Source organism: Poecilia reticulata, linkage group LG1 (assembly GCF_000633615.1).
Source record: "Poecilia reticulata strain Guanapo linkage group LG1, Guppy_female_1.0+MT, whole genome shotgun sequence".
In the NCBI taxonomy this organism is placed as follows: domain Eukaryota; kingdom Metazoa; phylum Chordata; class Actinopteri; order Cyprinodontiformes; family Poeciliidae; genus Poecilia; species Poecilia reticulata.
This window is the reverse complement of record NC_024331.1, coordinates 22,441,115-22,454,713: the sequence shown is the minus strand read 5'-3', so window position 1 is coordinate 22,454,713 and position 13,599 is coordinate 22,441,115. Positions and strand designations below refer to the sequence as shown.

The following is a 13,599-nucleotide window of genomic DNA, read 5'->3' as shown; positions in this document are numbered from 1 at the left end:
TATCTATCTATCTATCTATCTATCTATCTATCTATCTATCTATCTATCTATCTATCTATCTATCTATCTATCTATCTATCTATCTATCTATCTATGAAACACCGATGTCTGTTTATTTTCTTAATCAAAAAAGTGGCGTAGCGTTAATGATGTCATAGCAGCCATCAGTAATACTTGTAAAAGTGTAACAACCTGCCAAAAGTATTTAAATTCCTTGAACGTTAGACAATTTTTTTATGTTTTAACTAGAAACTTGATTTGACGTAATAGAAAATAAGTGTTTAAAGAGGAATTGTTTTTCAACCCTTGGAATAATTTTGTACAATTCAAGGTCAGCACTGTTGTTGTCCACTAGAAAAGACACATGAAACTGATGGATACTTAAAAATTTTAGGAGCAAGGTTGTCATAAAATTTTTTATTAAAATGAAGAAAATATTCATTTATTCATAAACATCTTTGTCTTTTGTTCATATTTTTTTTTTAGCTTTAATTTCAGTTTCCCATAAGCAGAACAACAAATAATCGATGACTTGGGCACACCCATTCATTAACATTGGCAAAATACTGCATTTTCAAACAAAGAGTGGGCTGTCACAAATGCAATAAGATATGTTCTGCACAAACAAAATTGAAAATAATCAAAACCATACAAAATTATTTACTTCAGAAATCAGACTTCTTTGTTCCTTTCACTAGAATGTTGTACATTTAACATTTTAATTGGAAAAAGAAATCGATTTTTTTTAACTTGATGAGTTTATCATTAAGATTAGACACCAGTGTAACACTAAGTAATGTTATGAAATGAAAGGAAAAATTCTAAATGTTTTAATTTAATTCATTTTACAAATCTATTTTTGAAAAGTGCATTGTCCACGTCTACTACTAGGGTTTTGAACAATGGAAAATAAAGACACAACCTTAGAAAAAAAAAAGAAGGCCAGTAGCTTTATTACACCTGCACATTATCATGTTTGTTTATTTGCCTCCAGGATGACCCCTGCTTCCTGTTGCACTTCGATAAGGTGCGCACAGTGATGGCCATCACCTGCTCAGCTAAATACACGATGGTGCGCGCCCTGGTTGCCCTCTGCGACCGCTACTGTCAGAAGCCGCTAAATCTGCAGAACTTTGACTTCCCTTACATCAAGCCCACCACTTACTACTCCAACAGGGGGGACTGTGTCGTTCTGTCCCAGATATGCTTCTATGCGTGCAATCTGGTTTGCTTGTCTATGTGTCCAGTGCCACTGGACGCCTAACAACACAACTTCTGCGTGTTTCTCTATAGTGCGTGAGCATTGTTGTGCTGTAGCTAATGTTCTGTAGTTCTGGTCAATCGCAGGTATGCTTCAGTTGGGTTTTAAGAAAAAATATTGATTGTTTATTTATTTTTGCATCTTTAAAGTGTATGTTCATGACAAACAAGTTTTAGATTGATATTTCTAAGACATCTTTTGTACTTAGTGTTTCATTATGTGATCCATAAAGAGTCCACTAAAATTGACATTCACAATAAAACAAAAATAAACTGTAGAAGACAAATATAACAAAGAGTTTAATGACTTATTTTATTGATGGTAAATAAAGACTCCTGTGAACACAGTATGTTTACTATGTGTTATTTATTTGCCATCTCTGTATTAGTGGATCTTTCTTTATACAGGAATAAACAAAATATGCTTTACTATACAAAACCATTACATTTGAATATTTTTAAAATCCAGAATAACTCCTGGACTCACTAAAATAAGTATCGATTTTTAAAATACCTCCTGGAATGATAGAGTAAGTAAGTTTATTTAATAAGTTACTCATTATTTCATAGAGCTACGGTTTTTTCGTTTTATTAAAAATCACCGATCCTATCTGTAATTTTTTTAAATCTCATTAGCAATTAGTATTACTATACTAATTCATTGTATATTACTTTATATAGATAAAATTTATCGAAATTAGTTGAACCAACACTTTAATTTAAGCAGGCGCTATTACATAAACCAAGCATACCTTTTTCAGTTTCTTTCATCGGAATATGCCCCTCACAATATGGCTGACAAACTCACCAATTATGTGTGGCACTCGATGGCGCACAATTTTTAGTCGTCAGACAAAATGCCTGATAAAAATACACCTATAGTGCTTGGTCGTATAATTATTTGTATGCGTTATCATTTATCTTTAGATATTTTACAACACCATACATATCCATTTTTACTATAATATACTTGTGACAAAATCACCTGGAACTACGCAAACGTTTAGTGTCGGTTTGTCTTCGGCTTAGAAAGGAAAGCCTCTCCTTTCTTCGGTCTTCGTCCACGCCTAGCTGCCGCCAAAATTCAAGTAGAGACAGGGCTGTCGGTTGTAAACACGGGGTAGCAGTGTCCTTGCGTATTTTCACATCTCGGTTAGTCTTAATACGGAGTTATCCTCCAAGGACTGCGGCGAGAGGACAGAAAGATGTACATCAAGTCTATAATCATTGAAGGGTTTAAATCCTACGCTCAGAGGACGGAAATCAACGGCTTCGACCCGCTGTTCAACGCGATCACAGGACTGAACGGTAGCGGAAAGTCCAATATTCTAGACTCGATATGTTTCCTTCTGGGCATCTCCAACCTCACACATGTAAGACTGCTATCTAAATCCGCACATTAAGTCATTTGGCTATCCGGTTTTAAATCCATGTAATTTATCTTAATTTATTTCACATTAAAGGTGCGAGCTTCCAACCTCCAGGACTTGGTGTACAAAAACGGACAGGGTGGCATCACTAAAGCCACTGTGTCTATTACTTTTGACAACTCCAACAAAAGCCAGAGTCCTCTGGGGTTTGAAACCCACGACGAAATCACAGTCACCAGACAGGTACGGATACAGTTTTTCTCTAATGACTATACAATTTCACAGATTTCTCCTTTATCTTTTTTTTCTTTTATCGCAGTATTGTTAGCCGTATGCTTCAGAAACACCTTTGATGCTTAGGAGTTTGGGTCATAAGCGTCAACATTAACCAACGCAGATTCTTTACTTGGGATTTTATGTGAAAGTTCAGCACATAATAGCATAATAGGATAAAAGGTTTATAAGATTTTTCAAAGATAAAAACAAATCTCAGTTTGTTGTCTTTCAGGATTGACCTCTATTTACATTCATCCATTTTCCCATCGACTATGATGAGTTTCTCTTTCCACTCTGAGGAAAACCACCTCTAGTTTTTCAGTCTAAAAAGTGTGACACGCGTTTGTATTCAGCCCAGCTGAGTCAATATGTCTATTAGGATGAATTCTTCGACTTTCCTGTTTTACGCTACATCTCATTAACACTCATCCTTTTCTGCTTCCCACACCATGATGCTGCTACCAACATGTTTCAAAGTGGGGAAGATGTATTAAGGTTGATGCAGAGTTATTTTCTTTGATATGAAAGGTGTATTCATATATATTCTGCCCATTTATTCTAATATCCATAAATAAAATCCACTGTAAGGCACTCTGAAGGTACCTTATTCTACTCTAATTATGGTCTTTCATTCAATCAAAATGTTCAATTTGTGTCTGTTTCTGTCTTACAGGTTGTGATCGGTGGCAGGAACAAGTACCTCATCAATGGAGTCAATGCCAACAACACCAGGGTGCAGGATTTGTTCTGCTCTGTCGGCCTTAACGTTAACAACCCACATTTCCTCATCATGCAGGTCGGCCATTTCTTCACATTCCTTCCATTCTTTTTTTTTTTTTTTTTTAAGACTTCAAACATTAGACTAAGTTTTGATCTTGTGATGTTTCCATCACTTCAGGGGAGAATCACCAAGGTTCTGAACATGAAGCCCCCAGAGGTAAAACCTGCACATGTCACCAAATGTCTCACCGATGGCTGCCTTCAATTGGAACTTAGTAGAAAACTCTCTTCTTCCAGATTCTCGCCATGATCGAGGAGGCAGCAGGCACCAGGATGTATGAGTGTAAAAAGATCAGCGCCCAGAAGACAATTGAGAAGAAGGAAGCAAAACTGAAGGAGATTCAGACTGTATGAGATGCAGGGCCATTTCCATTTTTTTTAAAATCTCTGAATCTATTTTAATAGAAAAATGCTGCAAACTTTGTCTTGTATTTAACTCTTTTAGATTCTGGATGAGGAAATTACTCCCACTATGCAAAAACTGCAAGAAGTAAGCTGACATTTGAGCTCATTACCTGTACTGATGCCAAGAAAAAACATTCCACTCCTTGCACCATGTAAAAGTTTTCATGTTAATCTTCCTAAAACCTCTCCTCTTTCTCCAGGAACGATCATCCTATTTGGAGTACCAGAAGCTGATGCGCGAGATCCAGCACTTGTCACGCCTCTATGTGGCCTGGCTGTTCGTGTGCGCTGAGGAAACCAAGAAGAAGTCTGCAGAGAATCTGAAGGTGATGCAGGACAACATTGCCAAGATGCAAGCCAACATGGCCGAGAACGAGAGCAAAATCCAGGAGCTGTCGGCCCAGATTCAAGAGCAACAGAAGAAAAGGGACCAGGTACTGCAGAAGGGAACAGACAGAAAAGTTTTGTGTTTTATTTCACTGTAGTTTAGTGTTTTAGCCCCCGCTGGTTGTTTTCATTGTGATTTTCTGACCTCTGATATTAAACTGCTCATTTCAAGGAGGTGAACGGCGTTTTAAAAACCCTGGAAGACACTCTTGCTGACGCCCAGCGTGTGGACGCTAAATCTCAGAGCGCTCTAGACTTAAAAAAGCAGAATCTGAAAGATGAAACCAAGAAGCGAAAGGAGCTGGTGAAGAGCATGGAAGAGGTAATGAAACAATTAGGGCCGCAGCTAACCATTATTTTAGTAATCGGGTATTCTGATGATTAATTGAGGGATTGATAAATAATTGACACATTCTTCAGATTTTTAATTTAACAACTTAAGCTTATCTTATACAATAATAATAATACATAAAAAATGCAAAGAAGCAGTCATTCTTTTTTGTAAATAAGAAAAACATTTTATTTATAACAGAATTCTTTTTAGTGTACGATTGATCATTTGTAGCAAAGGATGCATCTGCGGTCTCAATAGATTTTATTTATTTATTTTTTTTACAGAATTTGAACCAGGTGAAGCTAAACCTTTAGAAGTTCTAGGTTAAACATGTTTACAGACAAAGAAGATTTTTCATCTTAAATGCAAAGTGTATACATTTTTTTTGTACAGCTTTGGCTTAATTAAATGTTTTGATTTTGTTGATCTATCAAAATATAGCATTTTTTTAAGAGTCTGTATATTTCAGTTAATGATTGTTTGATTTCTAAATGAGTTGACAATTTCAATGTGTATATTCAATGTGTATATTAATCAATTATTAATATAGATTAACTAGCTGGTTAAATGTTTCGGAACCAGCTAGTGTTCCCGGTGTGTTATTAAATGCGTCAGCAGAACCCAAAAAAATAGAAATATAAAACTTTTTTTTTTTTTTTGTTTCCTCGCTAGGATAAAAAAATGCTTGTGGTAAAGGAAAAAGAGGTTTCCAAATTGGCCGAGCAGCTTCGCACCGTGCAGGAGGAGGGACAGAAGGACAGCGCCGCCCTGGAGACCGCAGAGCAGCACTTCAAGGCCGTGTCGGCCGGTCTGTCCACCAACGAGGATGGCGAGGAGGATACGCTGGCTGGGCAGATGATGGCCTGCAAGAACGACATGAGCAAGGCCGACACCGAGGCCAAGCAGGTGAGAAAACTAACTCTGAGATGGAGGTTCGCTTTGTCGTGCTGCGCTGCTTTGTGGTGGTTTTGCATGTTTGGTCCTACTTATTGCACTAAAATCTTCTCTCTTTCTAGGCCCAAATGACCCTGAAGCACGCTCAGGCTGAGTTAAAGTCCAAACAGGCTGAGGTCAAGAAGATGGACAGCGGCTACAAGAAGGACCAGGACGCCCTGCAGGCCGCCAGAAGCAGCAGGGAGAAACTGGAGGCGGGGTTAGCCAAGCTCAACTACGAAGGTAACAAACGGTTACTTCCAAGCTTTAGTTTCATTTCTCCACTAAACCAGTGCGATAACCGTGGCTGTGTCTCTGCAGAGGGAAAGGAGGAAAGTCTGCTGGAAAACCGGAGGCAGCTGTCCAGACAGGTCTCTCAGCTCAAAGAGACCTACGAGCGCCTCATGTCCCGCTTCCCCAATCTGCGCTTTGACTACAAGTAACGGCTCATTTTTCTGCACACTGAACATGCAGGGCGGAGAGTCTTAATAGAAAAGGTTTTTTAGTTTGTATCACTAAGTGGGTTTAGACTTTATTTAAGACTCAAAGTCCAGCTAACCAGTTCACTACTTTGATGGTGAACTTCTTTTATTATCTAGATTACTTGCATCAGGTAAAAAAAAAAAAAAGAAAAAAGAAAATTAGTAATTTAGTTGCATTATGATGCAAAAAACTAAATAAAGTACCAAACTGTATCTTAAAGAAATGAACGTTAATGAAGTGTCACACTTATCAGAGGGAATTCTTATGTCACGAGTTTTGAAAAACAGAAGTAATAGTTTTTTATGTAGTTAATTTTGCAGGAACAAGTAAAAGCACATCATTTTCCCAAGGTGCAGGGAGTGAAGAATAAACAATATTGACCATGGAAAATGTGTTTAATGAATATTTTTATTTCTTATTCCATAATTCAAAATATAAAAGTAAGTATTTCTGGTAAATAGATGTTCTAAAAATGATTTTCTATTTAGACGATGACACTCTCATTTTGTTTGCCCCATTAAACTTTGGTTTTTGTCCAACTTAAAATATTGTCTATTTAGTACATAATTGAGATAAGAACAACACATGTCTTAAGAAATAAATCTTTCAGTTTTAGTTTAAAAATAAAAAGTGTCCCTTCAGTTCCCTCAACCTAAGAATTTTGGCCCTACAGGCAAAAAGTTTGAACTCTTACTGGTTTACACGTGACTACTTTTTTTAATTCAGGTTTTGCTTGAGTTGAAATTAAATAGCTTCTTTAATTTCCGGGTTTTAAACCACATGACTGACCCCCACGCTAAAGCAAGACGATGTGATTGCCAGGGATCCAGAGCGAGGCTGGGACCGCAGCAAGGTGAAGGGGCTCCTCGCCAACCTGATCACCGTCAGCGACGTCACCTACGCCACAGCGCTGGAGGTTGTTGCCGGAGGTCGTCTGTACAACATTGTTGTTGATACGGAGGTAGGCGCGAGCAAAGACTTGAATATGGTAATAAAGGTTTTTCAGAAAGACAGCGGGACTCTTAACCCGCGGGTCGGTGCGTTCCTCCCGCGTAGGTGACGGGTAAAAAGATCCTGGAGAAGGGAGAGCTGCAGCGGCGGTACACCATCATTCCCCTGAACAAAATCTCTGCCAAGACGCTGAACGACAAAGTGATCAACGCTGCAAAGAGTCTGGTGAGAGAGCGGCTTCAGGTCGGAGTTAAATATCGACGTGTTTGCTTGTAACTCTTAAAGAGTTCTCCGTTTTCTTTGCACTTTTCTCTGTCAGGTTGGGCAGGATAACGTTCACACGTCCCTGTCTCTGGTTGGCTACGAAGCAGACCTGCGGAAAGCCATGGAGTACGTGTTTGGGTCCACCCTGGTGTGCGACACGCTGGACAACGCCAAAAAGGTGGCCTTCGACAAGCAGGTGATGACCAAGACGGTCACGCTCGGAGGGGACATCTTCGACCCTCAGGGAACTCTGAGCGGAGGTGAGACAGGGGGGGTGAAAATGCTGCTGCGCATGTTACTCAACAGGTTGTTGCTAGGTAACCAGAATGAGTGAGTTAGTTGTGTGAGGCGGAGCAGCAGCTAAAGACTTTCCTCTGCCTACATCTCCCAGAATGCCATTCCACAACGGAAATCTGAACACGTTAGAATCGCAACGCAATTCAGATCACGAAACTCTGATCTGTGCGTTCCTAAACATCTGGAGTCACACGCGACTTTTCCCCTCCAGGCGCCCGCTCTCAGTCGGCCTCCATATTGACGAGCCTGCAGGAGGTGAAGGAGGTCCAGGACCGCCTGGAGGAGAAGGAGGCCCAGCTGCAGGACGTCGAACGGCAGCTGGCCGATCTTAAAGGAACCGCTGAGAAGTAAGCAGCTTTCGAGGACGCTACCGCATGAATTTAACATGTTTGTTTGCAGAAGTTAATTAACTCTTTGCTCAAAAATCAGCACTCTCAGAGCAGTAATTAAGTCAAAAACATTTTAAATGAAAAACTTTCTACCCAGAACTCCTCGAGTGGTATAATCTTTAGCTTTTTCTTGCATATTTTAAATAGTGTATAAAATATAGTGGTTAAATGAAAACTCATTTTCATGTTTTTTTTTCTTCATCTGATTACCCGATTAATCGTTACTAAAACAATATTCGATTACTGAAATAATTGTAGTTATAGGAACCTTAAAAACGTGGTACAGAGTTCTGAGCCGGTCTCTTTAATCCGTCCAGGTACCGGCAGCTGAAGCAGCAGCATGAGCTGAAGCTGGAGGAGGAGCAGATCCTGCAGGCCAAAGTGCAGCAGAGCTCCTTCCACCAGCAGCAGGAGGAGCTGGAGAGGCTGCGCAAGGCCATCGGTCAGAACGAAAACACACACACACACACACGCTGTTCTCTTAAGGTAAAACGCTCTACGCCGTTTGACCCAACGGTGTGTGAAGCCTGTTTTCTGTTTGTGCGTTTGGCCAATCAGAGGAGAGCGAGGAGACGTTGCGCGTCACCAAGGAGGTGAAGAAGAAGGCCGAGGAGAAATACAAGGTGCTGGAGAACAAGATGAAGAACGCCGAGGCGGAGAGGGAGAAGGAGCTGAAAGCAGCCCAGGAGAAACTGAACACAGCCAAGGCCAAAGCAGACGCCTTCAACAAGAAGCTGAAGCAAAAGCAGCAGGTAAAACCGCCGACATTTTGTGGTACTGTAATTATAACAATAAAAATGATGATAAAGGGGAAAAAAATATTTAATACTTCTTTTTTAGTTAACTGCATGGCACAGCATTTATAGCGGCGCAAACATAAATGCTGGTTTCCAAAAACATTCCTATTTGATTTTTCTGGACGCCACATACTTAAAGATGTGTGATTTATATCACTCAACTGCACAAAGATATTTATTTAGTTATATTTTCAAATTTACTGATATTAAAAATTAACATTTAGTCAGTTTTTTTTTATTAACTGAAATTTATAGTGACGACGACATATGAAATTCTTATGAAAAGAAAATTTTCACAGAATATAATACATGCGCCCATCCTCAGTCCCTTCTGTTTGCCAATCTGTCCATCTACCTCCTCTTTTAATTTTTTATATGTTTTAAAAAAAACAAACACAACAACAACTGAGAACTCTGGGAAGTTGAGTCTGGACAAGTAACATGTAATCCTGACATGGAGAATCTTCTGCTTCTGAGTCTCCCTGCTGGGTGTTTTGATATTCAGGAGTCTGACGCTGTGGCCCTGGAGCTGGAGGAGCTGCAGAGGGAGCAGGCCGGCTACGAGCAGCAGATCCAGGCCGTGGACGAGGCCATGAAGGCCATCCAGGAGCAGATCGACAGCATGGCCTGCACCGTCTCCCAGAACAAGGTGCCGTTTACAGGACTGCGTTGAAACCAGTTCAGATAAAGTGAATCATCTACTGTGTTGAGTTCCGCTTCTGTTTCTGTCAGCTTATCTGCCATGTTTTTGAATTTCTTAAACGTATTAAAAGTTTTCGAACCACTTTTAACTCACAGCACAGTCATAAACTTTAATATGTTTTACTGGAAATACTCAGCTAAACTTACTTGCTGAGAAGTGTCTGATTTGTCCTGTCATCTTTAGGCCTGTCACAGTAACACGTTTTACTGGACGATTAATTGTCCTAGAAATTACTTCAATAGAGAAAAATGTTGTTGTTTGGGAGCATTTTCATGTGATATAAGCGTGTGTTGCACTACTAGGTGTGGGCAGGCGGATCATATCTAATAACAAAAATTATATTGACATTTATGGTGTCATGTGACTGTTAATCCACTGTATGAGTGCAAAAGCTACAAATACTTCCTACTTTGTAACGTAGGAGACGGTGCGTAAAGCCCAGGAGGAGCTGAGCAAACAGAAGGAAGTGATCATGACGCAAGACAAAGAACTCAAGGTGACCTTTACGTTTGTCTCGATTGTTTTGGCTGCCAAACACCACAATTTACTCCTGTCTGTCGGGAGCGGAGTAATTACAGTGCCCTGACGGTTTATGGCATAAACACCTACCAACTTGTCACGTTGCCTCTCTTTCTGAATGCTCCAGGAGAAAAACACAGAGGTGAACAAGATGAGGGAGAAGAACAATGAAGCCCAGCTGAAGATCAAGGAGCTGGAGCACAACATCAACAAGCATCACAAGGAGAGCCAGGACGCTGCCGATAAGGTTCGCTCAGTCTCTGATGTCCATCCGCCCATTGCTGCGTCTCTTTGTTCTCCTAATCATGAAGCATCCTCCAGGTGAGTCGGATGCTGGAGGAACACGACTGGATCCATTCAGAGCGGCAGTATTTCGGCCAGCCGAACACTTCCTACGACTTTAAGACGAACAACCCCCGCGAGGCCGGGCAGCGGCTGAAGAAGCTGGAGGAGACCACCAGCAAGTTGGAGAGGAACGTCAACAAGAGGGCCATGAACATGCTGAACGAGGCGGAGGAGAGGGTGAGGAGACGGGGAGCAGGGCGCGGGGATGCAAAGCTCCGTACTCGGGGTTCCTTCGCTGTCCGGAGATGTTTGACAATCGACTTTCGGTATTTTCCAGTGGAAACATATTTATACCTCCACACTTGAATTTCATACATTTCTGTGGAGTTAGGCCTTAAAATCCATTCAGAATTATATTAAAAAGTCTTAAAAAGTCTTTGTGAAGCCTGCAGAAATCTTGTTTCCGTCATTCCTCGTATACGTCCATCTATCTTGCCTTTTCTTCCTTTATTCCTTTATCCATTTTCCATAAAACCTTCTCACTGCAGAAACATCTGCTACAACGAGAAGTTCTGAAAACCAAACGGTGCAGGACAGATTCACAATTGTGTTTGTCCTACTGCAGTACAACGATCTAATGAAGAAGAAGAGAATTGTGGAGAACGACAAGGCAAAGATCCTACAGACCATCAAGGAGCTGGACCAGAAGAAGAATGAGGCGCTCAACCTGGCCTGGCAGAAGGTCTGCTTTTCGTTTTGCACCTGATTTCTCTGCAAACGTTGATTAAATTTACCGTTTTAAATTCATTTCCCAACATTTTCAGTGATGATAAAACCACCTTTTGAATGTTTTTATTTTTATTTATCAAAACAAAGAAGGGCAGCAGGGCTTAGTGCCATCTTCAATTTCAATCCTCCCTCTGCAGGTAAACAAGGACTTTGGCTCCATTTTCTCCACCCTTCTGCCAGGAGCCACAGCCAAGCTGGCTCCTCCCCAGGGATGTGGCGTCCTGGACGGTCTCGAGTTTAAAGTAGCTTTGGGCGACACCTGGAAGGAGAACCTGACTGAACTCAGCGGCGGGCAAAGGTTTGAAACCTTATGGTGCTCCTTAGTGTGTTTTCTCAACCTGTGTGAGAACATGACTTTGATCTCTCTCTCTCTCATCAGGTCACTCGTGGCTTTGTCTCTCATCCTGGCCATGCTGCTTTTCAAACCCGCTCCCATCTACATCCTGGACGAGGTGGACGCAGCTCTGGACCTGTCTCACACGCAGAACATCGGACAGATGCTGCGCACACACTTCACACACTCGCAGGTAAGTGACTCAAAAAAACGCCATTTATTGAGAGAACATACATACATACATACATACATACATACATACATACATACATACATACATACATACATACATACATACATACATACATACATACATACATACANACATACATACATACATACATACATACATACATACATACATACATACATACATACATACATACATACATACATACATACATACATACATACATACGGAGCAACAATAAAACCAAAATTGTACAAAAATGTATACATTTTGCACTTAAGATACAAATACTCCTGTCTGTAAATATGTTCTACCCAGAAATCCTCAAGTGGCATCATTTTAACTTCACCTGGTTTAAATTCTGTAAAAAAAAAAAACTCATATTAAGCACCTTTAGGTTTCCAATTATTAATCAGATTTACACAATAGTGATGTCAAGTGAAGCAGAAAGGTCTGAGATTTTCACAATGGAAGTAGTTTTTTTTTTAGATACAGATAAATCTCTTGCTACAAATCATCAAGTGTTCATTAGAGGAATGCTGTTATTGCATTGTAGGTGATGGAATGTTTTTCTGATTTAATTTTTTTTTTTATGAATTGTTTATTTGCATCTTTTAATGTCTTTCTAATATACAGATATAAACAATTCTTAAATGAAAAATCACTCATTTAATCATTTGTTTGCAGAATGTGAAAACTTTTAACAGATAATCAGAATAAATCTCTAGAATAATAGATGACTAAAATAATTGATAGTTGCAGCCTTCTTGCAAACTTTGTGGAGACATAATGTTCCCCAAATGACTTGCAGCTGCAGTCAGAGGCGGGGAACTCTACAATTATGGACCCAGGAGGAAAGAATAAAAATGTGCAACACATTTTTTCTGATTTATTCTCAGAAGTTTGAAAACCACTCATTCTTGTTCTTCCACTTCCATTATGCACTACTTTTCTACTGGTCTATCTCAGCAAACCTCAATAAAATATACAGAATTTAGTGTTTTTGTCATGTGACAAGATGTGTAAAAGGTTTGAAAGACTTTAAATCGAGGACAAAACGGCGGCTTCTTCCTGCTACAATCTTTCTCTCCTCTCTTCAGTTTGTGGTGGTGTCCCTCAAAGACGGCATGTTCACCAACGCCAACGTCTTGTTCAAGACCAAGTTTGTCGACGGCATGTCCACGGTGTCGCGGACCGCGCTCAGCCAGAGCGACTCCAATGTTCCGCTTAAACTCCACGACAAGGCTCGACAGAAAGACAGGAGGAACAAGCAGCTCATCGGTTGATCACTGCACTGAAACCAGCAGGGCGGCCATCTTTGTCTTTACCTAAAACAATAGTAACTGCTTTTTATGTCTCACTGATGTCTGTGCATCTATTTAGCAATCCTGTCTAAATACTTCATTTGGGTCCGGTGCTTTGTGTGTTCTTTTTATGTGTGCAGCTGATGGATATTTGTGTTTTTTGTAAATAAAGCTGGTAAACTTAATTGTTGGAGGTTTTTCTGTCTAACCTAAGACTATTTATTTAAAAAAAATGTACTTGTGGAATCAAACAAATTCTATGGCAGGACGTTTTAACATATCTGGAATGTATGGTGAAAACAGATTTTATTAGTACTGGATGTATTAGTTATACATTATATCTTTATATATATATATATCTTTATATATTTTGATTAGACAAACTATTTGAAATATCTATATTCTGACCATCATAAGTGTCAGATAAACCTGTACTTTGTAAGAAATATGCAATTTATGACTTGCTTATGGCAGGCCATTTTAACATAAAATTATTTAATCAGTAATTATTTTAGATATCAAAATGTATTTTGACTATCCTGAATGGCT

At 39.8% G+C, this 13,599-nt stretch overlaps 2 protein-coding genes across 2 annotated transcripts in view; both read left to right on the top strand.

The window, feature by feature from the left end:
- Window positions 1-1,610, top strand: part of exoc1l (exocyst complex component 1 like) — a 2,437-nt gene extending 827 nt beyond the window's left edge. Inside the window, exon 3 of the mRNA XM_008416396.2 lies at window positions 995-1,610. Within this exon, the coding sequence (XP_008414618.1) occupies window positions 995-1,264 (270 nt within the window). The 3' untranslated portion in view covers window positions 1,265-1,610. The remainder of the gene's footprint in view (window positions 1-994) is intronic.
- An 855-nt stretch (window positions 1,611-2,465) lies between these two features.
- On the top strand, window positions 2,466-13,235 carry smc2 (structural maintenance of chromosomes 2). Its single transcript, XM_008416409.2, has 25 exons — window positions 2,466-2,633; window positions 2,724-2,873; window positions 3,580-3,702; window positions 3,805-3,843; window positions 3,924-4,034; window positions 4,132-4,176; window positions 4,292-4,525; window positions 4,651-4,800; window positions 5,485-5,718; window positions 5,829-5,988; window positions 6,067-6,184; window positions 7,051-7,189; window positions 7,285-7,404; window positions 7,499-7,703; window positions 7,952-8,087; window positions 8,447-8,571; window positions 8,688-8,881; window positions 9,432-9,575; window positions 10,051-10,125; window positions 10,276-10,395; window positions 10,470-10,670; window positions 11,059-11,175; window positions 11,360-11,520; window positions 11,602-11,749; window positions 12,847-13,235. Exons 1-25 carry the CDS (start codon window positions 2,466-2,468, stop codon window positions 13,030-13,032), a joined length of 3,603 nt encoding a protein of 1,200 aa, XP_008414631.1. The 3' UTR covers window positions 13,033-13,235.
- The last annotated feature ends 364 nt before the right edge of the window (window positions 13,236-13,599 follow it).